The sequence below is a fragment of the Ambystoma mexicanum genome, chromosome 1q (assembly GCF_040938575.1).
Source record: "Ambystoma mexicanum isolate Mex_15411 chromosome 1q, UKY_AmexF1_1, whole genome shotgun sequence".
NCBI classification, from domain to species: Eukaryota; Metazoa; Chordata; class Amphibia; order Caudata; family Ambystomatidae; genus Ambystoma; species Ambystoma mexicanum.
In genome coordinates, this window is record NC_090922.1 from 20,468,686 (window position 1) to 20,495,895 (window position 27,210).

A 27,210-nucleotide genomic window follows, 5' to 3' on the forward strand; every position below is an offset into this window, starting at 1 on the left:
ATGGACAGAGCAGTGGAGGCAGGGCACCTGGAGGGAATGCTTTGGAAGCCAAGGGCGGATAGAACCCCTCAAATGTATGCTAGTGAAATCACCTCTGTTGTAGGCAAGGCATGGGACTCTGCAGTGATAGGCTCTCATTTTACCACGTTTCCTTCCCCGTACACTCCTCTATTTGAAAATCCGCAGTTCACCCCAGGGTGTAAGAACAGGAGTTTTGATGCTTGGTTCCAAGGGGCCTGTCGAATGCTACGAGATATGTACCATGAGGGGTCAGTTAAGGACTTTGAAAGGTGTAAGAAGGATTTTGGTCTGAACGAACGCCATAGATATGGGTATTTGCAACTGCGGCATTGGCTCTCTCATCCTGAGATGCGCCAGGCGGGTTCCCGATCCCTGATGCTGTTCGAGAAATATTTAGACTCGCACTCAGGGGACAGGGGATTAATGGGATCCATCTATAGGCATAGTAAACAAGGTGAAACTCTCCCCCCTAGGTCCTATATGAAGAAATGGCAGGAGGACACAGGGCCATAATTGAAGAGCAGAAATGGCAACATCTCTGGTCCCAAATCCCAAAGCTAACTAGATCGATCCTGATCCGCGAGATCTGGCTAAAGCTTTTGGCCCAGTGGCATCTCACCCCGGTCAGATTGCATAGGATCTCCCCTTCATCTCGGGACAGCTGGAGGCGGTGCGGGGGGATCGGAACGTGGGCTCATATATGGTGGGATTGCCCGAAGTTAGACCTGTTTTGGGGCCAAATAAGGCAGGCAGTGGTTCGTACCCTGGGGAAGGTTGGAGGCAGGAATAGAGGGCTGGATATGGTTTGCCTGGGGGGAGTGTTGGGGGAGATTCCCATCAGGTCCCACCGAAAGGTGTATGTCATTATGATGATGTCGGCGGCATCGGTGTTGGTACGCCGATGGAAGTCTAAGGATCAAGAGCATGAATGGGTAGCCAAAATGTGGTCGCTGTTGGCAATGGAATGGCTTAGTTACTCCCTACAAGGAGAAGGTATGAGATTTGGGACAGACTGGTCTGATCTAATTGTCTACTTAAAGAAGGGAGCGCGCAGGGCCTGGTGCCCAAAAGCTATGTCATTACTGAGAATTATAGCCCCGCAAGAGGATTCGGGCAGTTGCATTCAGTGATCTGGTCTTACGAAGTTTTATCTTATCGGTTGGATGCTTGGGTCTCAGTCTTTGCTTGGTCCCCTGGATCGTTTCGGGGACATTATGGGGAGGGCTTTTTCCTGGGTCAAGCATTAGGGGAGGAGGGAGGTGGGGGTAGGGGGAGTTTTGACTTAACTGTTCCATTGTTGTTATATACGAAATGCCAATAAAAATTAATAAAAAAAAAAAAAGAATGTGCTGAAGCAAAGGCTATGATAGTTGGTAATTGAAATCATAAACAAACCTAATGATGTATATGTTACCTTTTGGACTAGTTAGGAAATGTGTAACTGTGGTTGGACTTTTTCAAATTGTCTTTTTGGTGGTTTGTTTTAGATCATCAAGAAAAACAAGCGAGAACGGGATGAAGAAAGTCTTCGGCACACAGATCTCTTTGACAACCACATGCTTTGGTTTCTCATGCACCACCTGAGGAATCGTCCCCCTGACAGGGTAGGTGAACAGCACAGTGTTTATTTTTGTTGGTGTTTTTTGTTAATTTTAATGCAGTGCAATTTATATTGCAGTGATATTCATATAGCACCCGCATACTGCCGACTTCCAAGCTTGTGTACAATATTGTCACGTGAGAAGAATTGTAGAGGGGAACTGAAAAAGGTAATTATTTAAGTGGGTAACAGGCTACTGGAGCAGTTGACAATTTCTTGATGTAGTTACCCCCCCCCCACATTGGAGGGCGTACGTGGCAGGTTAGTGCCTTTGCTATATCCATGGTGGCCACAGGCAGGAGTAGTACAGGGACCGGAGCACAAAATTCTGGTCCAGCAGGTAAGTGAGGTGGGTACAGAGGGGGGCGGTGGGGTAAGGGTGTGTATGTATTTGGGGGTGAGTGCAGAGAGGGGATGTGTGGAGGCTTCCCGGTGCCTTGCCACAATCAAAATGGCACCACCCGGGGAAGGGCCTTGGATGGCTGGAAAAAGCGGGTGTTGGCGTTTTCTCGCCTTCTTTTCCAGGCACCTGATTGGCTGAGTGCACTTCCCCGGGTGCAAATATTTTATAAGACCTTCTGTGCGCACTGTGTAATCACTATGAATCATCTTGAAGTACTTGAAGGGACTTGAGCTTATGAATAAATATTAATCGCGACTTGCTTGGTCCTTGTACTAGGCTATATACAGGATTATTATGAGCAGTAGCTTATTGAAATGGTTAGATGTGTGGGGCTTGTTATGTACAGCTCCTATATATGTAGAGGCTTCCTTTCACCATGTGTTGCTGCTGCACTGAATTGAAATTGGTAACAATTCAAAAATAAAATCTTCTACAAGGAAAAATTCAGCAATACAACACATGGAAACTACCTTTAATAGTGTGTCTTCCAATATCTTGCTCAAATTATTGAGCTGCAGTATATCGCAGTTGTGGTTCTAGACACTAGCAAGTGTAATAATCTCATATACTCATATGTCCCGTCCTCTTCCCTCTATCCTTCTGGACGTCCCGCAGCATGGGACAGTACCAGAAACCTTTGGCAGTGAAAATGTGAGCTACCCCTTTAAATCTAGAATAGCGCGAGGGGTCATGGCCCCCAGGCATGGAACGCCCCCAAAGCACCACCCTCCGTTGCTTCACCTTGGTCCCATTTTTCCACATGCACAGTGTCGGACCTGGCAGCTAGGCGCAGTAACATTTTCCATGTTCTGTGTGCTCCCCTTTTTTTTGTTTTTTAATTTCTTCACCCCCCCTTTGGTGCCTTTCCTCCCATGGCGCATGTCGGCTGCAGAAGGCTTCATGAGATGCGACGCATCCTGCGATCAGTCGTTCCCGGCCTCAGACCCCCAATGCGCTCTGCCTGGAGGGCCTGTGACCCGACAACCACTGGACACGTGTACGGCTTGCAGCTCTCTTGGTCACCGATCCTTGAAGAATCGCTTTCCCTTTGGAGGGAGATTTTCAATTCTTCACTACCCTTTCATCTTCAGGAATTCATCGCCAGGGCCTTGTGTCAAGAGAAGGTAGATCCTTTGTTCTCCAATGCCTCCGAGCCCAGAGTCTCCTTCACAGGGCCTCCGGCTGGGAAGGGTACCTTGGACTCTGTACTGGTGGCAGACCAGAGGCCGTTAAGGCTACTGGCTCGCATGCCGAGGAGCACAGGGTCTCTTCTGGGCAATCCACTGAGGGCGCACCAGCCCTTTGTCTTCTGCTCTGGGGTGCAAGGGGCTTTTGAGCTCTGGTTCCAGGCGGCAGCCTGAGGCATGGTCACATACAACAACCAGCTCCCCAGCTGCGGGCTTACAGCCTACCAGAGCCATCTCTGAGGTTGTGGTGCTTCTGCTTCAGGGTCTGGTTACAAACAGTCCTATGTTGGACCCTGCACAGGATTCAGGGCATTCACGCCTACCCGCCCAAGGTTTGGCACAAACATGGCAAGTACGTGGCAGCGCCTGCACGGCCAGTGTCCATCTAGGATTCTGAAGGTAGGCCTCAGGCGGCCCTGTTGCTTTTAGAAAGGGCACAAGGCATGGCATTTCCAAGTCTCCTCCTTCGGGGAGCAGTGTGGGGCCCCATGGCCCAGGCGGGCATTTTCTGCAAGGTTGCATTTATCCTGCCAAGCCATTCAATTACCCATACCAGATGCCTCAGTGCTTTGACCAAGACAGAGGGTCCAGCACGGCAGAGGGCTGTGCTCCTCGTTAACTGGTGACCTGTGAGGATTGTTTTTTCGAACGCTTTCTCCTGCACTCCCTCCAGATGGCAGGGTTCTTCAAGGACCCCATCAAGTAAATGGTCCCCCAGGTCATGCCTCCAAGAGCCGGTAGTGCTAGCGGAGGTCCTGGCCCTGCATGCCACAGAGCCCTCGGGCGTTCCTCTACAAAAGGACGTCCTCTCTTAAGCTAAGAAGGTCTGGGAAAAGCCTTGGGCCAACGCCCATGTGAACGAAAAGCTGGACGGCCGCTTTCGGCTACTGAATGGGGAACCAGTCCTTCTGGCGTCCTACTCTCAACCATACTCTTTTGTTGTTGCGGCAGCATCTTTGTATTCCAAGCCACCTTCTGCGACTGGGGCCACCTCCAACTGTTTGTCCAAAGAGGACAAGGCCCTCACGTCTTCCGGTAAGAGTTGCTATCTCAACGCCGGGCTGAACCTGTGCAAGGCCAATGCCATCCTCTCTGCGGCAAATCAAAAGCTGTGGCAGGAGATTGGGGTGTTCCTGTGGACCTTCCCCTGTAGAGTCAGGCCTCTTTCAAAGCAGGGCTAGTGGATGTGCAATTGTGCAGGATCTTATGGACTCCTCGGTCTCCCATGTCAACACGGCAAACGGGGGCCTCTGCCTGGGTGTCGAGATGAGGCGGACAGCGTGGATGCACGTTACAAAGTTTTCCTCGGATGTGCAGGATATGATCTTCGACCTTCGGTTTGAAGAGACTGATGTGTTAAACTAGTCACTTGATGATGAATTTACAAAAAAAGAAAACTAACACCCAGACTGCTAAGTCCTTTGCCATCCTGACGAACCCAGGGCAAAAGTCCTTCCCATAGAACCACAGGTCTGACTCCAAACCTTGCTCCTTTAGAGGTTTTAAGGGTTTTATGGATCACAGAGTGCATGGGCCAGACAGATCCCCCAGCAACTACAGGAAGAAGAAGCAGAGGACTTTGCAAGGTTTTTTTCACTCCCCCTTTGCCGCTCCCAAGAATGACAACTTGGTCAAGGAACACAGCTCTCCTGCGGTGCGTCAGCTAGCACTCTTTATGAACAGCTGAAAGCATTTTTTCACAAGTCCTTGCTTTCTTTCAGTAGTCTCCACAGGCTTCAGTTTTCCTCTTCCTTCTCCCCCACCCTCTTCTTCCCCACTCTTGCAGATACGGTCACCTGCGCTGTTGCGGCAGATCCATGTTATTTTAGACATGCAGGCAGTGGAACCAGTGCCTCCATTAGACAGGGGCTCCGGTTTCTACTCCAGAAGGTGTGCTGTACCCAAGAACAACCAGGCTGGCCTTAGAGTATTCCTAGACCTTTCGTTCCTGAACCTGTCTTTACCCCTTGATCACTCCTGCCCACATAGTGGAGTTTGTGTGCACGCGACTGGATGTGTTCCTTAGACCTCAAAGAAGATGCACACCTACACATCCCCATCTTCGAACCGCGGCCGAAATTCCTGCGGTTCACGTTTGTGTCACACCACTTCCAATTCAGCGTGCTGCCAATCAGCCGCAATTCAGCTCCTTGTGTGTTCACAAAGCTTATGAACATGGTGGCGGGCCTCCTTCGCTTGGAGGGCAAACATCTATGCCCTTATCTGGCCGAACGGTTGGTTAGGGCCAGCTCGCCTGAGGGGGCGGGTCACTCCTGTCAGCGGATATTGTTCACCAGCTGGATTATTCCCTCAACCAGAGAAAATCGCAGTTGACCCCTTCCCAGGACCTGGTGTACCTTGGAGTAAGATGGGACCTGACCGTTCATAAGGTGTTACCCACAACTGACCGAGTTCTTTCCCTTTAGAGGGCGATTTGTCACTTCCTAGCCAACTCGACCACCTTGGCATGGTGGTTCCAGCACCTGCTGGGACTTATGGCATCCTGTGTGCTAGCAGTGAGGCACATCCGTCTCAAAATTAGGCATGTTCACAACTCCACCTGGTGGCCGTTTGGGACCAGGAAACTGGGGCGCAGTTGGACAGGCTGACCACCCCTCAGCTCTGCCCCCCTTCTCTTCTTCTGAATCTTCACTGGTGTCTTATGGACTGCAATGTGGCAGTGGGAGCCCCCTTCTCTCACCAGAGCTTACTCTGGTAGTGACGACAGATTCCTCCCTCATGGGCTGGCGGGTGGCCTTGGATGGCTACTCTATTCACGGTACATAGTCCAGGACGGAAGCGCTCCTGCATATCAATGTGCTGGAGCTCAGGGCGATTAGCCTGACGATCAAGGCGTTCTTGCCGGTCATCAGGGGCAAGGCGTTTCTGTTCAGGACAGACAATTCAACGACAATGTTCTACTTGAACAAGCAGGGCGGGACCCGCTCTTCCCACCTCTGCATGGAAGCAGTGTCCATCTGGGAGTGGGCCCTGTTGGAAGGAATCTAGATCTCTGCTGTCCATTACCCAAGAGACAGCAATGCAGAAACGGACCTGATCAGCCGCCTGCAGTTCAACACCTACGAATGGGAGTTGCTCACCAACTCTGTTTCCCCTCTTCCAGATGTGGAGGTTTCCGAATCTGGACTTGTTTGCGCCTCTGCTGAATTCAGAGTCCTTCCTCTTTGCTTCATGGGCAGGTCGGGGGCTGGGGATCTCTGGGTGACAGGTTGCAGTTCTGCTGGCACGGCCACATGTGCTATGTTTTTCCTCCTTCTCCATTGCTCCAGCAAACCCTCTGAAAGTTTCGGGTCTCGGTAGACAGCAGCCTCACCCTGATTGCCCCCCACTGGCCATAGAGGGGGTGTTTCTCTTGACCTCCTCCAGCTACACTCCCAGTGGCATATCCATATCCCTATACCTAGCAGTGACTACCTGACGCAGCAGGGCGGGGCGTTGGAACACCTGGAACCGGCCAGGTTGGCCCTCTTGGCCTGGCTCCTGATCAGCTAAAACTTCACCACTTGAAATTCTCTGAAGGTAATTGGGAGATCATACAGGCGGCCTTTCACACGCTCTCAGTACAAGAGTAAGTGGGCCAGGTTTAACCTCCGGGCTCGCAGCGAGGGGCTCAAACCTCTTGCTTGCTTCTTGGACAATGTGTTGTCTTTTTCTGCACACCTGCCTCGTTCAGGGGTCCAGGTGGATGCTTGCTACACCTACTTGGCAGCCATCAGGGCGTACAAAATCTCACCAGGTCACATTTTCTCAGTGACCAACCTGGTGGTCAAGGGCTTGTCCAGACTGTCTCCTCCAGTTCATAGGTCCCATCCCTTCTGGGACCTGAACGTGATGCTTGCCGCCTTAGCGCAAACCTTTCCTGCCGATGGTGTCGGTTGACATCAGGTGAGTAACGCTCAAGGCGGTCCAACTGGTGGCGCTCACCTCTGCGTGCAGAATCGCTCAACCTCTGTGTACAGAATCGCCCAGCTCTGCATGCAGAATCAGTGAGTTGTAGGCGCTGTCGTTGTGCAAATCCTTCGCCACCTTCCACAATGACAAGGTCATCTTGCGCACTCAGTCGAACTTCTTGCCCATGGTGGTCTCGCTGTTCTACTTGAACCAGGAAATCTGCCTGCCTGTTTTCTTTCTGACCCCTCAGTCAGAGGCAGAAAGGGCCCTGCGTTCCCTGAATTCGAGGAGAGTGCTCAAGTTCTACCTCTCCCGGACAATATTTTTCCAGAAGTCGGAGGCACTGTTTGTCACGTTCGGGGCGTGACGTAGCAATAACGAGTCAGGACACAGCTAAGAGGTGAACCAAGTTATTAGAGAAAGACAAATAGCAGAATTCAGTAATACAGAATGACGTGGGACAGGTGCCAGACGGAGAGCTCTCACTGTGTTCGATCAGAGCTCATGTTAAATAGCCTGGCAAGTTTTCATGACGTTTGCAGACATTTGGTAATACTAAGTGTTAGGGAGATTTCTTCAAAATGGCTAATTTCCCTTATCTACTGAGTCCCTCAGCAGCTTTGCTGGCTTTCTAGGGTTTATTTTTTTTCACCTGGTAAGAGTGTGAGCCTTTTTCCCACTCTTACATGTATTTTGCTGTGTGTGTTTTTTCCAATTGTGTGATCTTGGGCTCTGGAGCCTCACCTACGCCATGGGCATCATTTTATTTTTGTTACACAGCACCTTCAGAGCATTGACAAAGGGTTGTCCTTCAGACTTCCCACTGAATCCATTTTTCTGGGACTGACTACTGTCTCCCAGAAACATGTAAAGTTACCATTAACTTTATGTAGTCTCTTTAAACCACAGACCCAGTACACCACATCTTACATGGAGTATTGGAAAGGGTTAATTCTTATCCCTTTTTCTCTGTTTCTCTTGGAGCACTGTTTCGCTCCCTTTTTATCAAGACTTGGCTGGTGGCAGTGCTAACTACCCTATTTTTCACACCACAGTTATCTTAAATAATCATGGTATTGTTTTAGGCTATTTTATTAGCCTATAACATAAACCCGCTTGACCAAATATATTTTATTTTGGCTCCGGCTGGGTTTATTCGCCATTTCTTTTTGTAAAAGTCTTTCTCGTGTTTTACTCTGCACGCCAAACCAGGTTTGGTTCCTTTGTTCGCCGTCTTTTCGCGGGCTTCTGCACAGAAGCCCTCCTTAAGGTACCTGAAAGTCTGGGTAGGCAGGATGTGAGGGAGGGGTCTTAGGACCCCCGCCATGGGTTCCCTTGGTAACCCAAGTCGCACTCCTGTTTGATTGGCTGGGTGACTGTTCTTGCCAGGACAAGCCACCCTGCTGTGTGATTGACAGCCAGGCTGTGTGAATGGGGGAAAACTGCATAAAAAGCAGGTCTCTGGGACTGGGAAGGCAGAGCCGCCACTGGAACGAAAGAACCGACGAGGAGCGGACAGAAGAGGACCCCTACAACGACTTAACTGCCCAGCGAAGCCCTGCTAGAGGTCCGAATCTTCAGAATCGGATGACAGAGAGGATCCTCCAGGAATCTTCTTCCCTTGAGCTGGTGGGACCAACCAGTTCACCCAAACTTAAAGCCAGGACCCCTCCTATGGTCAAATTCGCTGTACAGAGCTACAGTGGGCCGGATAGCTAGGAAGGTCGGACCCTGCTTGGGTTTTAAGGAGCGCACCTTTTATTCGTTGCTTTGATCATCTGCTGGTTCCTTCCCTGGGTAGTGCAGGATCTCCAGTCTTCCTACTTCTTGTCAGTCCGACAGTCGCTTCAGGAACCGTGAGCCTACAGGAACTACCAGGAACGTCTGCCTCAGCTACAGCTCCCTCTCCGTTTTGAGGTACTGTGCAAATCCGGTTGTTCGTTTCGTTCAGCCACGGGAAAGTCTGTGAAATCTTTCTCCAATCCGAGGGCTTGTCCTTCTTTTCTCTTTGAACTAACTTTTCCGCTGACCAACTCCATCCGGAACTCGTGGCACGAACTTTACTACAAACTACCCTGAACTGTGTGATCTTGCGCAAAGGACTTTTGACCTAGTGACTTTGGCCCTATGCCTTTTTTACCTGATTCTATCACTGTAGTCCCTCTTGCTCAATTGCCCTGAGTACTTACCTGTTGGTGTGGTTCAATTTCTATTAACTTTGTCTTTCCCTCCCTTTTAAATTGCTGGAGTGCCATTTTGCTCCCACTTCATTTTGTGAGCTTAACTTGTCTGGAACTTATTGGGGGTGGTGTGGTGTATTAAGAGTGTGATTTTTTAAAACTGTTTTACTTTAGTGAAATGTTATACAACTGAAGAGTAAATAAATGTATATTCCTTTACTTGAAAACCTTGAGTCAGTGTTTGTTTGAATCATAGTAATTGTTGTCCTTTGTGTAACTATTTGATACTGCTCACTTACTCTTGAGATAAGTCTGGCTGTTCAGCCATCGCTACCACTTTTACTGTGTCGTACAGGCTTGTACTAAAGGTGAATTTGTACTGTCACTTGTAGTCTTAATTGTGTGTGGTGTTTTCAAAGGGTATTGCATATAATTCTGCCTAACACTAAGAAGCAGAAATTTGTGAAGAAACCTGGCAGTTATATGCACGGTAGATTGTGTCACAAGATCAGTACCCAACTTTGGCGTAAACACCGGAATACTCCTTATAATGTGGTATTTGTACACAGCTAGGGAAAGGTACGGAGAGCGGGTGTCTCGTGGGTTCTGAGGGCAGAATTAGGTTGTGGCCTACTGAGCCAAGGCGGGGTGTGGGCATGCAAGGAGAGCCCAGTGTAGCAAGAGGCCTCAGGCTAAGCCATGGTGAAGGATCTGAGTCCTCGCGGCGGGGGGGGGGTGAGGGGGGGGGCTTGTGGTTGCTAGAAACTATAGTATCAGCACAATCCTGCCACATCAGCCCCCATCGCCCGTTGGATGATCCAGGCCATTTCAGAAACTTAAGTGGCCCTAGGTAAGACAGTTCCTGCGCGGATTCATGCGCATGCAGTCAGGGCCAAAGCTACAGCGGTCGGCTTTCAGAGGCACACTTTTTGGGAAGTCATTAGCAAGGCGGCTACGTGGGCTACTCTGTCTGCTTTCTGTAAGCGTGTTTCCTTGTACACCAGTTCCAGGCGGGATGCAGAGTTTGGTCGGGTGGTTCTGAGGAAACGTTTTGCTTCTTCCTAAGCATGAGGCAGATTGTCACCGCTCCACCCATTTGTTTTGTTCGGTGGAATCACTGAACAAAGGATGCAGGAAAGGGGCAGGGACGTATGAGTAATTAAAGTTCTCCAGCATGGGGTCTGGCATGGATTCACATGCTCCTGAATATTCCTTGTGGTCAGGCTGGGAATCCTCGGTAAAAGAAAAGTTTCACTTTCACTTAAAAACTGTATTTCTCCTTTACACCAATCACTGTCCTCTTGATCATACTGCCCACATCCAATGACAGCCCTCTCCCCTTTTTTTTACTGCACTCTTCAGTACTGGGAGTCCTCGAGTTTGCTCTGCGAGCCACTTCTACGTTTTTTTGTGTTTTTGATGGAAAAAAGCTTTTATTTCTGTTCTGAAAGAGCCTTTATGCTCTCTTCTCCATCTGCCGACAGCGGGGATCCGTTGTCGGGGAATTTCCGCACCCCTCAAGGGCAAAGATCATCGAAGATTCCAGAAGGCCATCCAGCCTACTTTACACCCTCTGACCATGATGGAGGAGAAGGAGGGAAGATCCCTCTTCAAGTCCTGCACCAAGTGCGGGCTACAGAATGTGTTTTTTGAGCACAAGCACCTGCAGTGCCTCTACTGGCTGCATCCAGACCACAAGGAAGGAGAGTGCAAGATATGCCTTCGTTTCTCCAGGAAGACGAAGGATAGGCACAGTAGACTGGTGGCGTGGCTGAAAGCCAAGGCCTCTGCCCCGTGCTCCGAGCAGGGTCATGCCTCACCCATGACCTACCGGTCTGAGGAGAGGTCTTCGAAGTCCTTTGAGGGTTCCTCATCCGTGTGGGCCCAAGACAAGGCCAAGAACCGCATGTGGGACCCGCGGTGGATAGGGGGCACTCAACATCATCCTCCGCCTCCATTGTCAGCTGACAATCGAGCTCCTCCTCCAAATGGACATTTTTAAACCCAACTAAACTGCGGGAGAAGCTTGAGAAGTCACGGATGGAGGAGAAGGCCGAACTGCCAAAGAAGGCCCAATCGGCACAGGATAAGACTACGTCGATGATCGAGTTAGTGGCGGCTGCTCTCACAAAGACTAAGGGGGTTCACCCTTTGAAAGTTGCCCCTGCAGCCCAAAAGGTATCCCTGCCCCCGAGGGGCAAAACCGCTGCAGTGACTTTGGCAAAGTCTGCTGGCATGCCGGAAAAGAGGACACTGTCTCAGAACCTGGTTCCAGCCCTCAGGGTGGAAAAAGGTGGGAGGGCAAGGAGGCCAGATCAGTCCCAGGCCGCGGGCCAAACCATGGAAGTTTCGTCCACCCACGACAAGGACCTGGAGTCCTTACACACAGTCCTCAATGACGCAGAAGAGGACAACAGCGACGACGCAGGCCTAGTGTTCCGATCACGCCAGCTCAGCCGATGGATGTGTTTCTGGACATCCTGTCGACCCTCCACACCTTGGTGTTGGAGATCCAGAAGAGGATGCTACACGGCCCAGTTCCAATGGTCCCCCAGTCCCTGATCAGCTGCCAGCAAAGAGGAAGCATCAGCTGATGCCCCCATTTCAGCATCCACATCTGTGTTGGGCCCCCTCCCCCCAGCAGACCCAGACAACTGGGACGGATACGGCCACAATGACGGACAGCAAGGATATCGTCGCAGTGGGCAGCGGGTCTCTGCAGCCTAGGGCGTTCCCACCGGGTGAGGTGGGTTCGTTCCATTCCATGATCGCTAGAGCCTTCGAGCTATTCCAGCTTGTGCCCGAAGAAACCAGGAAGGAGGGTTCCATGTACTAGAGGCACGAGGCCAGGAGGAAGACAATCATGGCGGTGACCCTTCTGGACAATGTGAGGGAGGAGGGCCTGGCCCTCTTGAAGAACCCTTGCACGGCTCCAGCCAAACGGAATAGGCTGGAGAAGAGGTATCAGGTTCCGGAATCTGCACCGAAGTGCCTGAGGTTGCAACCATAACCGGATTCAGTGGTTTCAGCAGCCGCAAGGAGACAGTTGGCTAACCCGTCGTTGTCGTCTTCAGTCCCTCCGCACAGCGAGGGGGAAGAAGATGGACGCCATGGGAAGGAAGGTGATTTACACTGTGGCGTCCACCATCAAGGCAGCCAACGACTGTCGATCCTAGCTAGGTACGACAGGGAGCTGTGGTACACGCTGTGTCCGATTTTTGGAGTTCCTCCCTGATGACAAGAAGATAGAGGCAATCGCTCTCTTCCAGGAAGGGGAGGTAGCATCGAATCATGCCACCACAGTGGCACTGGACGTTGCCAACACAGGGTTCCGGCAGATGGGGAACAGTTTGTGCCTTCATTGCCAAGGCTGGATGAAGGCCACAAATTTCCGCCAGGAGGTAAAAGCGAAATAACTGAACATGCCTTTCAACGGAGATCACATTTTTTCGGGAAGGTTGTTGACGAGTCCCTACAGGCCATCAAGGCAGATACAGAGAAGGCCCATTCCCTGGGTACTCTCAAGCAGCACTGCTCTTTTCGCCCCTCCAGAGAAAAGTCGAGCAGGTCTTCCAAAAGTTTCTCCTCATGTTTCTGTCAGCCTTCCAGATCCACAACTCAGAAAGCCTTCAGAGGCCGTTCCCAGGCCTATGGTGGCGGAGGACAGCATTGCTGTCACCCACAGGGCAGGACGCCAGCGCCGAAGCAAGCCTGAAATGACCAGGACATTGGGCCCCCACCCGTGCACCATGGTGGGAGGCAGGCTGACTAGGTCTGCAGCAAATAGAAAAAGATCACCACCAACAGATGGGTTCTGGGTGTTCTCGCCCAAGGGATGTACCCTGGAGTTTCAGCACAGGTGTCTGCGGATCCCTCCAGTGGTCCATCAGGAGCAGCATATTCCTCAGCTCTTGGAGGAGGTGCGGGCCATGCTGCAAAAAAGGGCAATTGAGCTAGTTCCCCAGTGATTCCGGGGCTCCGGAGTCTATTCAGATACTTTTTGCTCAGGAAAAAGACAGAGGGCTGGAGACCCTTTCTAGACCTACGATGTCTGAACAAATACCTCAAGTCCCAAAAATGTAGGATGGTCATGTTGCAACACATGCTCGGCCAACTGGAAAAAGGAGACTTCTTGACGTTGCTGGACCTGGAGGATGCCTACTTCCACGTCCCCATTCACAGGAAACACAGAAGGTTTCTACGTTTCGTAGTGCAGAGACAGCACTGCCAGTTCAAGGTCCTACCGTTCTGCTTGAAGTTGGCCCCCAAAGTGTTCACGAAGTGCCTGGCACCGGTGGCGGCCCATCTGCATATAAGGAGTATAGATCAACTATCCGAAGTCCTGCTTGACACCATCGCAGAACGCGCTGTTCCTAGGAGCCAGACTCAATACGATGTCCTGCCTGGTGTCACCCTCTGAGAGGGTAGCAGCCATTCAAGGAAAGATGCAGCGGCTGTTGTCAATGAAGACCGCCACGGTGCGAACCATCAAGTCATTGCTCGGCCATCAAGATGCATCCTCTTCAGGAGTTAATGGACGCTCGCTGGATTCAGGTGTCCGAAAGCTTCGCGGACAAGATCCCGCTCGATGAGGAGTTCCGCCAGGCGAAACGGTGGTGGGGCATTAGCTCCAACATCACCCGGGGCACAGAGTTTCAAACCCCTGCCTACCAGGAGACAGTCACCACGGACGCTTCTCTGGAAGGCTGGGGAGCCCACACCGGATGTCTGCACACCAGAGGCCTGTGGCTTCCAGAGGAGAAGGATCAACATATCAACATCCTGGGGCTACGGGTAGTGTTCTGGGCCCTCAAGTCGTTCCTTCTGTTTCTGAAGGGAAAGGTGGTGAGGATCTTCACGGACATCACCGCCACAATGTTCTACATCTGGAAACTGGGGTGGGGGGGCATCCGATCCCCAGCCCTCTCCAAGGATGCACAGGACTTGTGGCGCTGGGCCGTCAGACAAGAAATGTTCCTCTTCACCTAAATGGAGTAAAGAACACCATTGCCGACTCCCTCAGCAGGGAGTTGGTCCCGCCACAAGTGGGAACTACGGCAGGACCAGGCGGACTGCATTTTTGACAAGTGGAGCAGGCCCCAGATTGATCTATTTGCGACTGTGGCGACCTCCAAGTGCCTGACTTTTGCCAACAGATTCCACACACCAAGGAGCATGGTGGACGCGTTCCTTCCTGTGGGAGGGCCTGTTTATGTACATGTTTCTGCCTCTCCTGCTAAGCGTCATTAACACACTCTGTGCCATTGTAGGATGATACTCATCGCTCTGGTGTGGCTGAGGCAGATTTGGTATCCAGACCTTCTCAGTCTGTTGGCGTCAACCTCAGTCAAGCAGCCGGTAGTTCCGGATCTTCTCACCAGAGAAGGAGGCTCAATCCTGCATCACAACCCAGGGACGCTGAACCTGAAGGCTTGGCTCCTGCAGCCCTAGAGTTTGGTGGATACGAGTTGCCTGTGGACTGCAGAGAGATCCTTGCCAAGGCCAGGGCGTTTGAAGTGTTACGGTCACAAGTGGAAGCGTTTTGCTGCGTGGTGCCGGTTGCAAAAGATTACCCCACTGAGGGTGATGGCCCTGCAGGTTCTTCCATACTTGCTCTCATTTGCCAAGGCCGGCCTGGCACACGCTTGTTTTAAGGTGCATCCTGCGGATATCTCCCGCTACACCAGGTCTCCGGGAAGATCTTCACTTTGGTCCAGCATGGGAAGGCCTTGTCTAAGGCTTCCATTTCAAGGTGGCTTTCCGGCTGAATCATGCATTGTCATCGGTTGGCGAAACGACTGCTGGCCGTCCGTCGGAGAGCCCACTCCACCACAGCGATCGCTGCAACGACAGTGTTCCTCTCGGTGTGCCCCTGCTGGACATCTGCAGGGATGCTACATGGAGTTCCACACACACCTTGACAAGGTTCTACTGTGCCGACAGGGATTCCAGGGAGGAGTCCAGAATCGGCCAAGCAGTGCTACGCAACCTGTTTGCTTGAGGTGAGTCTCTTCCACAGGTAAGAGTTAATTGCTTCTGTTCAGCCTTGCCACCTCCCGTGGTTGTGTAATGGTAATGTTGTACTGCTATGTATTCATTATTCATGAGCATGTGAATCCATGCCAGACCCCATGCTGGAGAAGGAACAAGTTACTTACTTGTAACTGTTATTTTCCAGCATGGGTCTGGCATGGATTCACATGAAAAACCTCCCTCCGACCCCTCTGCGGCCCTACCTGGTCATACTCCCACTTTACCTGCTTACCAGATCTAAAGATGGCTGCCACAGGAGGGGCTTAGGGAGAGGGCTGTCATTGGATGGGGACAGTATGACCCAGAGGATAGTGATTGGTTTAAAGGAGAAATACAGTTTGAAAGTGAAACTGTTTTTTCTTTTACTGAGTGAATCCATGCCAGACCCATGCTGGAGAACACTAGTTACGGGTATGTAACTTGTTCCTTACTCACCGTAGTAACTACAGTACTCCTGGTCTTTAATCCCCTTTCCTCCATATGTCCCACCCACCTTCCCCTGCTAGTATGCCAGGGGCTAAAATTGTCAACATAGCTAGGTATTCAAGCATCCGATTTATAAAAAAGGGGATTGAGGTGAGGCGCCAGAGGGCGGGGCCTCGGGGGATTTACCGTGCCTGGGGCTGCGCCCATGCGTGCTATACTAGATTTGATTGGGTAGCTCATATTTTTGCTGGGTGTTAGAATGGTAGTGGGCTGTGGTGAGATGCACACAGATCACTCCAAAAATTCATGCTAGACAGAATATGTACAGAAATATGCAATTATTAATTAGGCCTTTGAATAACACTCTAAGCAGTGATAACCTTGGGTATGTATTGTTGGCAACTACAATTTAAGCATTTGTACACATACATTCACCGTTTTCTTTTTTTTTAGACACTAGCACATGATCGTCGAAATCCTAACCTCGTTTAAATGGGCCCATATTTTCCTTCCAGCTTTACCATTTATAGAATCTGGCCATTTGGGGTCTAGCGGAGTAAGTAGAGGGGCTTTGAACGCTGCATTCGTTTTTGGGGGCATGGTTTTCTAAAACCATGCCTTGGCTCACCTTGACAATATGTAAGGCTCAAAGTCTGGCCATAAGCACTTTGAACACAGGTCTATGGTTTTGATATCCATGACATAAATGAGGAAACCAGAAAATGAGGGTTCTTTGCTCACTTTTCAGGCAGCTTTTGCAAACGTGGCAAATTCGGATTTCTAACCTACATCTCCTCCCAAATGATGTTGGAGGCCCGTGGAAGTAAGCGCAAGGGCTTTGCCGCACTTGTTTTCTTGTGCATGGCTTCAACATGCCGAGGCTCACCATACAGTGAATCATTTTCAGACCTGCAACCCCCCCCCACCCTTGTGCAGAGAGCACCTCTTCTCTAGCCATCTTTCTCTTGGCCCTGCACCCATATAATACAGTTGAGTCCCACGATAAATGTGGTTTGATTGCACACACAGCCCCTCTACCTTTTCCTTCTCATGTCTAACTGTGTATCTCATTGATCCCGCGCCCTTAATCCAACTTTCTACCCAACTTTGCTTCTCCCTATCGCTACTGAATGTTCTACCATACTCCTCCTTTGCCTCTCTTACAGGCAAAGTGCTCCGAAAGCCAAGAACTATGGCAGGAAACGCTATACAAATGCAAGGTCAGATAACATTACCTCTAAAACAGTAGAGCAGTTGTCAGCGATGTTAAAATCAATACTTCAGGCAACTGTGTATGGTAAAGTAAGTAAAGAAACAATAGTTAGCAGTTTAGAGCCAGTTGCACACAAATAAGTACAATGTTAGAAAACTGAACATCCACAAGAAAACCTACATTCAGGCCCCGAATTCTTAAAAAGTCATACTCTGCTTGGAAATGTGGCCTAGTGCCAGCAGTTACCAATTCCAAAGTGTGACTTTGCAGGAGGATTTACTATGTGATTTGCAATTTCTTATAGGTTTCTCCCCCAATTCCACCACACTTGGGGAAGCCCATTGGGGGGGGTGGGCATCCTTGACTGATGTTAGTCAGGTAATGGAGAGATGGGTAGGGTTAGGACTTTACCCTCATGCCACCCTATTCTTCAGCAACCACTTCAGGGGGGTCCTGAATCCGCTGGGCCCACTTCTAGGCTTTCGAGGGAGGCCGCACATGCATAGGTTGGTTTCATCGTTGGGATTGTGTCTCACTAGTCATGCTCTGGTAAGATGGTACTGAAGTCTGGACGACTGGACACCCTTTGCACAACAGGATGAAGTGCACCAAGGAGAAATGGATGTTAGAGGACACCACCTGCACACGAAGGCGGACCGCACCAGTAATCAACACGGTCAGGGAGCAACAGGCGATCCTCGTGGTATGAACAAAGGAATGGGCCCTGCATGTCTTCTCTGTCAGGAAGGCAGAAACTACAGAGAAAGACGTCTTCCCACACAAGTTGGAAGATCTGCAGAGTTCCAAGGATGAACTCTGAACAACAACTGGTACACAAGGTAGCCCAGGGGAGCTGTTCAGTCTATAACCAGTGGTCCAGGGACACTTCTGAAGACTCCACAGGCATGAATACTCAAGCATGGGTTGGGACAGGTTACCATCAGTTCACCAGGGGTCAAAGCGCCAACGGGGCCTTCTGGTGATCTGTAAAGAGAAGCAGGGCTTAGCCTGGATATGGCTTGAGGCAATGCTGGTTGGATCGTCAGTGGGCTGCACTTCTAGATAGGGTCTTGGCTCCAACAATCTTTCGATTGGCTGCAGGAGTCCTCCTTTTATCCACGATTTGGACTGGAGTCTCCCCCAATCCCACCGGTGTTAAGGATTTGCATCATTCAAACTGGCAGCGTCTGTCCAATCATGGACATCCTTTGGCAAACACATCTGCCTAGCAACAGGCACACTTTGACTTGGATGCGGGCTGAGTCCAGACCGACGAGCATCCTCATGTGGCTACACACATAGATCAGCACTTTCCCCAGGAAAGCAGAGGCTTTGCCCAGGAAAGGGATTTCCATATATGTAAATTCCGGACCTGAGAGGGCAGGAAGAAAACCAAGGCACAAAATGGCCAAAGGACAGGTGGCAATCTCAGAGCCAGGCCATTTTAGAGCATAACATCCTTTAAATGAAGCAGAGGCTTGGCCCAGGAAAGGGATTTCCATATATGTAAATTCCGGACCTGAGAGGGCAGGAAGAAAACCAAGGCACAAAATGGCCAAAGGACAGGTTGCAATCTCATAACCGTGCATTTTAGAGCATAACGTCCTTTAAATGGCACAATGTTGTAAAATGCAAAAGTGCATGAGAGCAAAGTAAAAACATGGTGGAAATATATCTGCTGCCGGCGGCCAATCTTGGGCACATTGTGTCTGCAACACTAAAGTTGCAAAATATGTTCTAGGGAAAAAGTGGCACAATTGCACTTCACGGTAAGATGATTTGTGCAGTTTATAAATAACAATTCCTCTAAGGGACAAAGCGTCTTCCTCTACTAATAGTTTTAGGGACGGATCAGTCTCCCAATAATAAGTAAGCTAAAGCAAGGTAAGTAAAGATATGACTTTACTTTCCCCAAAATGAGGTCAGTATGCTGACAATAGCAAAAAGATAGGCTGTCCCTCCCATTGAGGTATATGGGAGGATAGCAGCAAAAATAAAATCTTTCCTAACAGCTGATTTGCCACATAAAGGTGTTGGAGGTGGGGGGAGGAATGAGCACACCCTTGGAGAGTGTAACCTGTGTTCACACAAGCAATGGAGTGTTACTCCGTTAAACTATAGATTCCCTGTGCCCAAAAGGGAATTGGTCGAATTGTATTCGCTGTGGTGAATATTTTTTAAGACTAACTTTGCCTTAAAGTGGCTGCACTTCGGTCAAAACAAAAGGAATCCTCATCTAAAAGGTATTAAAAGGATGTATCAAAATTAAATACATTTGTTTTACTAATTGTGCACACTTTAATTATTCAAGTCAACTTTTTCTAATGTAAACTTGTGTTGTACTTTCATCTGAAACAAAAAATGTCACTGTAATACATACAATATCTCTTCTGGAGCATGAACCCCAGCTCTACATCCACCTCATTGATGAGGGCCACCAAAATCAGTCAGATAGCTCAGCTACATTTTGAATGATATGAAAATACTAAATGCAGACATGTGAGACTGTGAGAAGGGTTACAGGGAACAATGCGCCCTGTGAGAAGGGTTTTGTAACCTTAGAAGCCTACAACGTCAGTGTTCTGTAGCCCTCGAAAGCCGCACCTGAGGTCCCAAACTATCCCTGGCAGAAACCGTTTATATTTTTATTTATTCGTTATTTTTTGGTTTACGTTCTGAGAGACACTACCGTGGAAAAAATATCCTCTCTGACTTTTTTGTTTAGTGAATTGTAATGTTTTATTTATATAGCGTTTATACACAGGTGGCGTGCTTCAAGGCGGAAAGGGAACAAGGGAGTAGAGTAATCATTCTTAGGTCTTGAAGTTTCCAAATTATCTTAAAGTGAAAAGTAGCATGCTAGGCCTGACAACATTTCTCCTAGTGCAATTGCAGTACAACAGTTGTGACCAAGCTAGGGAGGGGGACAAAAAAGGGGGCGAAGCAGGCCAGACAAACTTACTAATCCTAGTACATTAGGTCATGCATGCAACAGTCCAGCAGGGCCCTGGGGTAAGTGCAAAGAGGTTGCCCTGTTCATGGAGCGTATGCTGAAAGTGCAGTAGTCTGAACATAGTGCAGAGGCCCGAAGGAAAGTGCAAAAAGACTGACGGACGGTGGGGCCTGGGACCTGTAAGGCTCTGTAGGTGAACCAGGCAACCAGTCACCCGCAACCAGAAGACCTGTTTTGTTTGTGTTTGAAATATGGGCTGGCTAGTCATGTGATCCCCATGCCAGCCATGAAATAACACATTTATTGCTCACTCGTGGGGAAGGGTGGTTCTCAAAGCCCTAGACACCAACTGGAGCACCAGAAAAAGGAGGTTCTTGACAAGTGCCTTCAGGTTGTTATCACATCGGTGCAAAAACTGTAGCAAACTGGCCCAGGGTAGAATGTTGAACCGAACTCTTGAAGACTGAGGGTTTGGAAGGGGATGTGTGTAGTAGAACACTGGTGTTAACAATATTTGCTTCCTTTTGCCCTACTATTGATTTTTAGGAGTGTTTATGCATCTCTATTGATAACATAAAGTGCCCTCACATTAAAAAAACTGCAGCATTGTTTATATATGTGCTTAGTGACTGTGGTGTATTTACCAACCCCCAACTGGGGATATTAACTGAGGGAAAATTCTATGCAGTTTGCTCAAAACCAGGCTGAGGAATCCAGTTAAGGCCTTCACAAGTGAAGATCTTTTTTCCAGAGTTCAGCCAAGTAAGATCTGACATCAAAGTGATTTTGACAATGGGATTGACAGTTGTAAATCAGAGTTAAATACTACAGTGACAACCATTTAGAAGGAAGTGGAGGCAGTGGGTGACAAGGTGAACTCCCTGAAAACTGCTGCTTTGCAAATCACTGATAATCCTTAGCACCCATGACTCTAGAAAGGCTCTGCAAACAGGAAGTATGGACCAAGAAATCTGCAAGGAAATGGGACCTTCAAAACAGGTTCAGGATTTGAAGGAGGGACTGGAGGATGGGAATGTTGAGAGAAATTTGAAAGGCCCATTTGATGCAGTTTTGTGTGATGATCATGCAGCTGAAACTCTAAGAAGTGGGCTGAAACAACAGGACCAAAAAGAAAATCCCACTATATCTTGGTCCAGTTTCCTGATTCAGTCAGTCAATATGTTTATTTGGATCAATTAATCCATCAAACACATAGAAATACAAAACCAAATTACATAACAAAATGTACCATTTCTTCTTACTTACAAAATACAGTGTCCATATCTAAAAAGACAATTTTAAAACACTACTCCATCTGAAAAAAAGAAGAGAACAAAATGCAGCCAATTCATGATCCCCAATTCATATACAATAGATTAAAGTGCAAAATGCATAATCCATGGATTATAACCATTCATATTAGTTCTGAAAAGGAGAGGAGAACAACACAATACCCTGATTACAAAGCAAAAGAACTAGTGCATTGGGAAGCAAAAAGTTGAACACTTTGACCTTGATGGACAATCCCATTGTTTGTTCTAAAATGTAGAATGTGTCAATCTTGACTGTAAAGATGCCAATGGATGAAATATTTGGCACATTTTCTTTATAAAGAAATCAACAAGTACAGTTGAGCATTTCCCTTTGGGATTGACTTTTCCCACAGGGCAGGATAGATAATTCACAACAGCAGGGGAGACCAGGACATTCCTGACTGCAATACCGACAATGCTGGCTCATCTAATCAATGTGAAGTGTCTCAGAGGAACCGTTCTTCACACTCATCATAACAGTGTGCAGGAATGGATTGACAAAATGCATGCTCTTCATCTGCGGGGGGCATTCAAATTCTTGTCCCTCCCCAAAGAGCTTATGGAGTGGGCCATCAAGCTAACCTTTCTCGTTTATCACCATGAAAATGTGTGGAGAGAGGTAGATGCCATCTGCCTTTGTATGGCAGGTGTTTCTTGAAATACTTTGAATTGCCCATGCTTGTAGTCAACTATACTGTTGAAAATGCAATTATTACTTTGGGTTTTGCTGTGTTCCATTAAAATACCAGGATGGTTTGGGATTCAATCCTACATATACCTTCAGCATAAGCATGTTTAAGTGTGGAGTTGTTAGGTCAGTGGTGTCGGAGTCTCTCTCCTCTTGGTAGGATGGATCCAAATTAATCCCCTTAATGCTGGAGGGAATGTGGGGATTTTTGGTACCATTTCATTTCTGGTATATGTGCCTGAAGATTGAGCAGTTCTGAAATGACATGCAGGAAGAAAGCCTCATTCTGGGTGCATTGTTCCAATGTACCGCAAGGGAGTGCGGCAGGGCTTCCTGCTGGTTGCACCGGGTGGACATGTTAAAGTCTTTTTTAAAAATGTTTTATAAAGCAGTCCTGATGGCTGAATTGGGGGCCTGTAGGGTTGTGGTGTCCAACATTGTGGTCTTCCATTGCAATGGAAGTGCTTATGTACAGTGTTCATGATCGTATTGCCAAGCACTGTATCTGATCACCTACTGTGTCCTATGTGACGGGCGCGGACAATGTTCTGTCCTCCAAGACTAATGTGTTAAACCTATTGCTTGATAGAAGTGCATTTGTCCTGGGCAAACTTGAACTAGTGAAAACTATATAGGGAGTAAAAGGTGGGGTAAATGATTATAGAAGAAGACGTGAAGAACATGTGAGTGTCACAATTCACTCCCTTTGATAGTTACCGCCACTGGGGGCATGATTTGGAAACTTTCATATTGGACTGACCTTCTGATCTCTACACCACACAGTTGTGCTGATTTGGAAGCTGAAATGCAGCCCTATTTTCCATTTCACTTCCCTTCGGGATGAGTTTTTGGCAGCCAGTATGCTTTATTTAGTCAAGACTCTCTTCACAGTATTCCTTGTTCACTGCTATATCTCCACCCTTGCAGGACAATGTTGAATGGATAATAAGGAACACCTGAGGCTGCAGGTGCTAGCAAGCTTCACAGCTGAAGCGTGTGATCGTTAGCCAGATTTAAAAGCTTCAGTTTACTTCAGCCTATCCCTGGTCATTGTTGCAGTGTTCCTGTTTGGGACTGGTTTCTTGTTCCTGTTCTTATGCATAATTTCTGGTTCCTAGTTTCTCATTTCTTGTTCTGGTATTTCGAATTTACTGTGCTTGTCAGTAATGTCTGCTTCCTGGATTCCCTTTCTGTCTTCCTCAGTTTTGCAGTCTGCACTTTCCAGTGCTTTACTTTTCCTGTGCAGCCCAGTTTGTCTTTATTTATTTCTTTGACTTTGCTCTTTTCTGCAGTGTAACCTTGATCCTTGAGACACCTCTCATTTATAAATTGACTATTTTGTATCATTTTGGTTCCTTCCCTGGATGGGGGATGGAGGGAGATTTTGCACTTGTAATTTTGTTTTCGCCAACATTGGAGAAAGCAAATGATGGGTTATTTCTCCTCCCCCACCTCTACACCTGTGGTGTTCCCCAGTGCTCTACCCTTTCGCCCTGGCTCTATGTTGCTCCTCTTGCTCACCTTATATCTAATTTTTCACCACACTTCCAGTGTTATGCAGATGAGACCCAAGTCTTCAGGCTACCCTCTGCATCTCTTCTGACGGCCTCCTGTCATTCCTGATTGCCTGTCCGCTATCCAGTTGTGGTGTACCTCTAATGACCTCTGTCTCAATGCCAGCAAGACTGAGATTCTACCTGTTGGGACTCCTGTTCCCGCTTTTCACCCCTCACTTTGGCCTCCCTCGATGGGCCCTTCCCTGCCCCCTCTCCTTCCTCTGAGACCAGAAACTTGGGAGTCATCTTCAACTCCTCTCTCTTTCATTCCTCACATCTTGGACATTGCCACAAAGGCCCATTTCCAATTTTACCTCCTCAGGGGCATCCTTCCTTTCCTTCACGTTCCCCCACAAGCATAATGTCTCCAGAGCGCTGGTACTCTCCTCGAAAAGATCACTGTAACCACACATCTTGACTGCAGAGGCCATCCTAGCCTTGAAGCTTGCTATTCAGCAGAACACTTTCCAGAAGCCCTATTCCGGGCACACCAGACAGTATTTTTTTCTACTTGCCTTGATAAAGACCCTTGTTGGGTTTAAACACGTATCGCCACCTTGAATGCTAATAAAATAAGCTCCACAAACCCTTCTCAAACCAGACTGATCATTTCTCTCAGTCAACAGAAGTGAACCAACCAACAAAGAAATAACACACCAAGCGCCTAGGTATAATTGGTTCCTACAAACCTTTCTCCTCTCTAACCATTGGGATAAATGAGCACTGTCCTTGGGAGCTAATAAACCGGCAGCAGGATCATTGCTCTAAGAACATGATCTGCGCAGTACCCCAATATTCCTAGTGCTCTACCTCATGCCTTGTAGTCTCCAGGATTGACTACTGCAACAGCCTCTTCCTTAATCTACCCTCCTCTTCTATCCGCCCCCTCCAGCTAATCCAGGATATGGCTGTGAGATTTAACCTTGGCCTTAAGCGGAGGGACCGTATCTCTCCAGCCCTAAAATCTCTCATCTGGATCCCGGTTGTTGCAAGGATCAAATTTAAATCCCTCTGCATCATCCATAAAGCTGTCTGAGGCCAGGGACCACGCTATCTGCAACTTACTCTCGCCAAATACTCTCCTTCCAGAGCCCACCGATCCTCTGGCTCAAACTGTCTGCTTGTCAAGTGCTTCTCTAAGCAGAGAGCGGACAGCCGTTCCCTTTCCTTAGCTGGCTCTCTCCTCTGGAACAGTCTCCCCCTCTCTCCATCTTGAGCGGATCTCCTCAAGTGCTGCTATCAGTTCAATACTTTCCTCGTCGCCTCTTCCTTCCCTCTTCCCCTCCCTTGCTAAACCCCACAGTAGCTGTGATTGGTGGCCTGGGCCCTTATGTGTCCTTCTGGGTTCTGGCCTTATGTCCAATCACCCGCCCTCCCCCTGCACTTGCCTTCTGGTACCACTTTGCCTGCGCTTCCTCAAAGGCCTGCACTTATTGTATTGGCTTATGACCGCTTGTCCATCCTGTGGTCACTGCCTTGCACTTACCTGTTGCCCTCGTAACTGGCTCTTGCACTTACCTGTTGCCTTGGAACGGTCCCCCTGGCACGTCATCCCTCTGTGGACCTCTAGCAGTTACTCCCTTCCCCTATCCCCCTCCGCACTTGCACAATCCAAATGTTCACAAGGCCTAGTAGGATTGCTTTTTCTTGTATTTTGCATTTTCCATTGTCTTGCTGTTTCCCTTGTTCCCTTCCCTTTGCCCTGTGGGTGCTTTGAAACATGTTATTGATGTATAAGTGTCTTACAAATGCCCAATTATATAAATAAGTAGATTCACATGCTTGAATTTTCCCCGTCGTCAGACTGGGAATCCTCTGTAATTTAAAAGGTTTAATTAAAATACAACTTTTTCCCCAAAGGAAAATGCTACATAGCAAGCCCATAGGGCCGATCTAGCCATTCACTTGTGTAGTCCCTCCACGTCCTTTGGTCCATTTTGACCCTAACCAATGAAGTGGCAGGGCTTAATCTCCAAACCAGGCAGCCATCTTCAGATTTTTCACTGTGCTCTTCTGATAGCGGAATCCTCTTGAGCTCTCTGAGCTATTTTCACTTTATTACTTAAAAACGTGTAGGCACTTACTGCTGCTTTGCCATCACCTTATTTTCTACCAAATTCGTTGAATTTTCCCCACCAGATGAAATGGTCTCCTTTCACTCAACCATCACCAAATCAGCTGAGAGTTTTAAAATTCAAGTTGCTAAGGAGAAGACCTCAGTTCTTTCTGAACTGTTAGAAACCTGAGGGTATCCTAACTCCTAAAATACTCTGGATCCTCCTCTCAGGTGGCCAGGGAAAGGCCATCACTCTTGGATCCCGACTTTGGCGGTGGAGAAGCAAGGGAGGATCACCTGGGTGGAGAGTCCTTGGGGATTGGGAGCGAGGTACACCCAGGCGAAACATGGTATCCCCTTTTCCTACTGACGAACAACCCTACCTTTCCCTGAACTTTATGGGTTATTCTAAGTCATCTCCCATAATTTCCCCTCATGTGATGTTTGACAGTACTGAGCCAAGGAAGAGGCAACTGAGAGTAATGAACAATATGCCATTTTACCACTTTTGTGCTGGGCCGAAGAAGATGCTTGCAATGTGTTGTGAAGGTCTGGCATGTCCCTTTTAATCATGGTCAGGCAAGTCTAATTGTGCAAGCACACCTGCAACCTATTAGAGGGTTGCAGGTGTATAACAAGGAGAAAGCAAAACAGAAAGGAGCAGTAGGGAGGCCTATGTGATCAGCAGGGAACCTTGCTGGAGGAGCGGCAAGCCGCTGGTGGAAATTACTGTGGGTTGGTCTGCCGTGTGCAGCATGCCAAGATGCTGAAGACTGCAGAGCGAGATGATCCCAGGAAGCATGACATGGGAGCTGGGGCTCCATGGACCTGACTGAGGGTAGAGAAGAGGGCCGTGTCGAGAGGCTGTCCCTTTCCATTGAATCAGAAGTGCTTGTCCCCCTGTTTCAAGAAGCCGACATAGGAGTGTCTGAGGGGTAGGAGTTAGAACTCCTACAGCAGAAGTCTGTGTGCCCTATACTGCTGTGAAAGCTATCAAAGCGACCAGTGAGTTTCTGTCAGCTGAAAAACCTGTTGCGCGAATGAATGAAAATTTCTATTGTCGAAGAATACTTTGTATCAGAGTGTTTGCGTGTCTCAGAGGGAACGTTTACGAAAGTCTCAACGAGTGCTGGGCTTTTCAATTGAAGTCAAACTAATTAATATTGGACATCGGGCTGAATAGAAATTGCATCTCAAGCCATTCCAATGCCCATTGAATACCGAACTGTAAAAAAACTGTGAAATGAAGCAGAACTACTGCATGTGGAATTCCAAAGTGAATTAAGCTTTAAAAGTAAGCACAACCACTGTATCTTTAATTCAGAATTGAATGGAACTTTAAAAGTTAGGCTTAATAAAGGTGATAATGAAGCTTGGATAAAATGGAAATTTAAAATTGAGCCAAAGAAAGGCGTATTGAATACCAAATTGAAAAAAGCTTCAAATGACTTGAATATACATTGGAAATAAAACAAAGTAGAATTAACTTAAACCTTGTAGTAAAAACCCTATATAGCCAAGAGGTTTAAATGATAACAAATTAGGAAAAAGGGACACAAGTGAGACAGAGTCATAAGAAGAAAAGAACACTTGTGATGTCTTGGGGAATGGAACCCTGAGAATTGATGAGCTCCATTTATTGATTTAAGGACAAAGCCTCAAGATTAGT

The 27,210-nt window shown here is 48.3% G+C and overlaps 1 protein-coding gene across 4 annotated transcripts in view; it reads left to right on the forward strand.

Moving 5' to 3' along the window:
* DCAF8 (DDB1 and CUL4 associated factor 8) overlaps positions 1 to 27,210 on the forward strand; it is a 1,562,653-nt gene that overhangs the window by 1,348,346 nt on the left and 187,097 nt on the right. For all 4 annotated transcript variants that reach the window (XM_069635433.1, XM_069635432.1, XM_069635430.1 and 1 more), the window contains exon 12: positions 1,509 to 1,625. In XM_069635433.1, the coding sequence (XP_069491534.1) occupies positions 1,509 to 1,625 (117 nt within the window). The remainder of the gene's footprint in view (positions 1 to 1,508; positions 1,626 to 27,210) is intronic.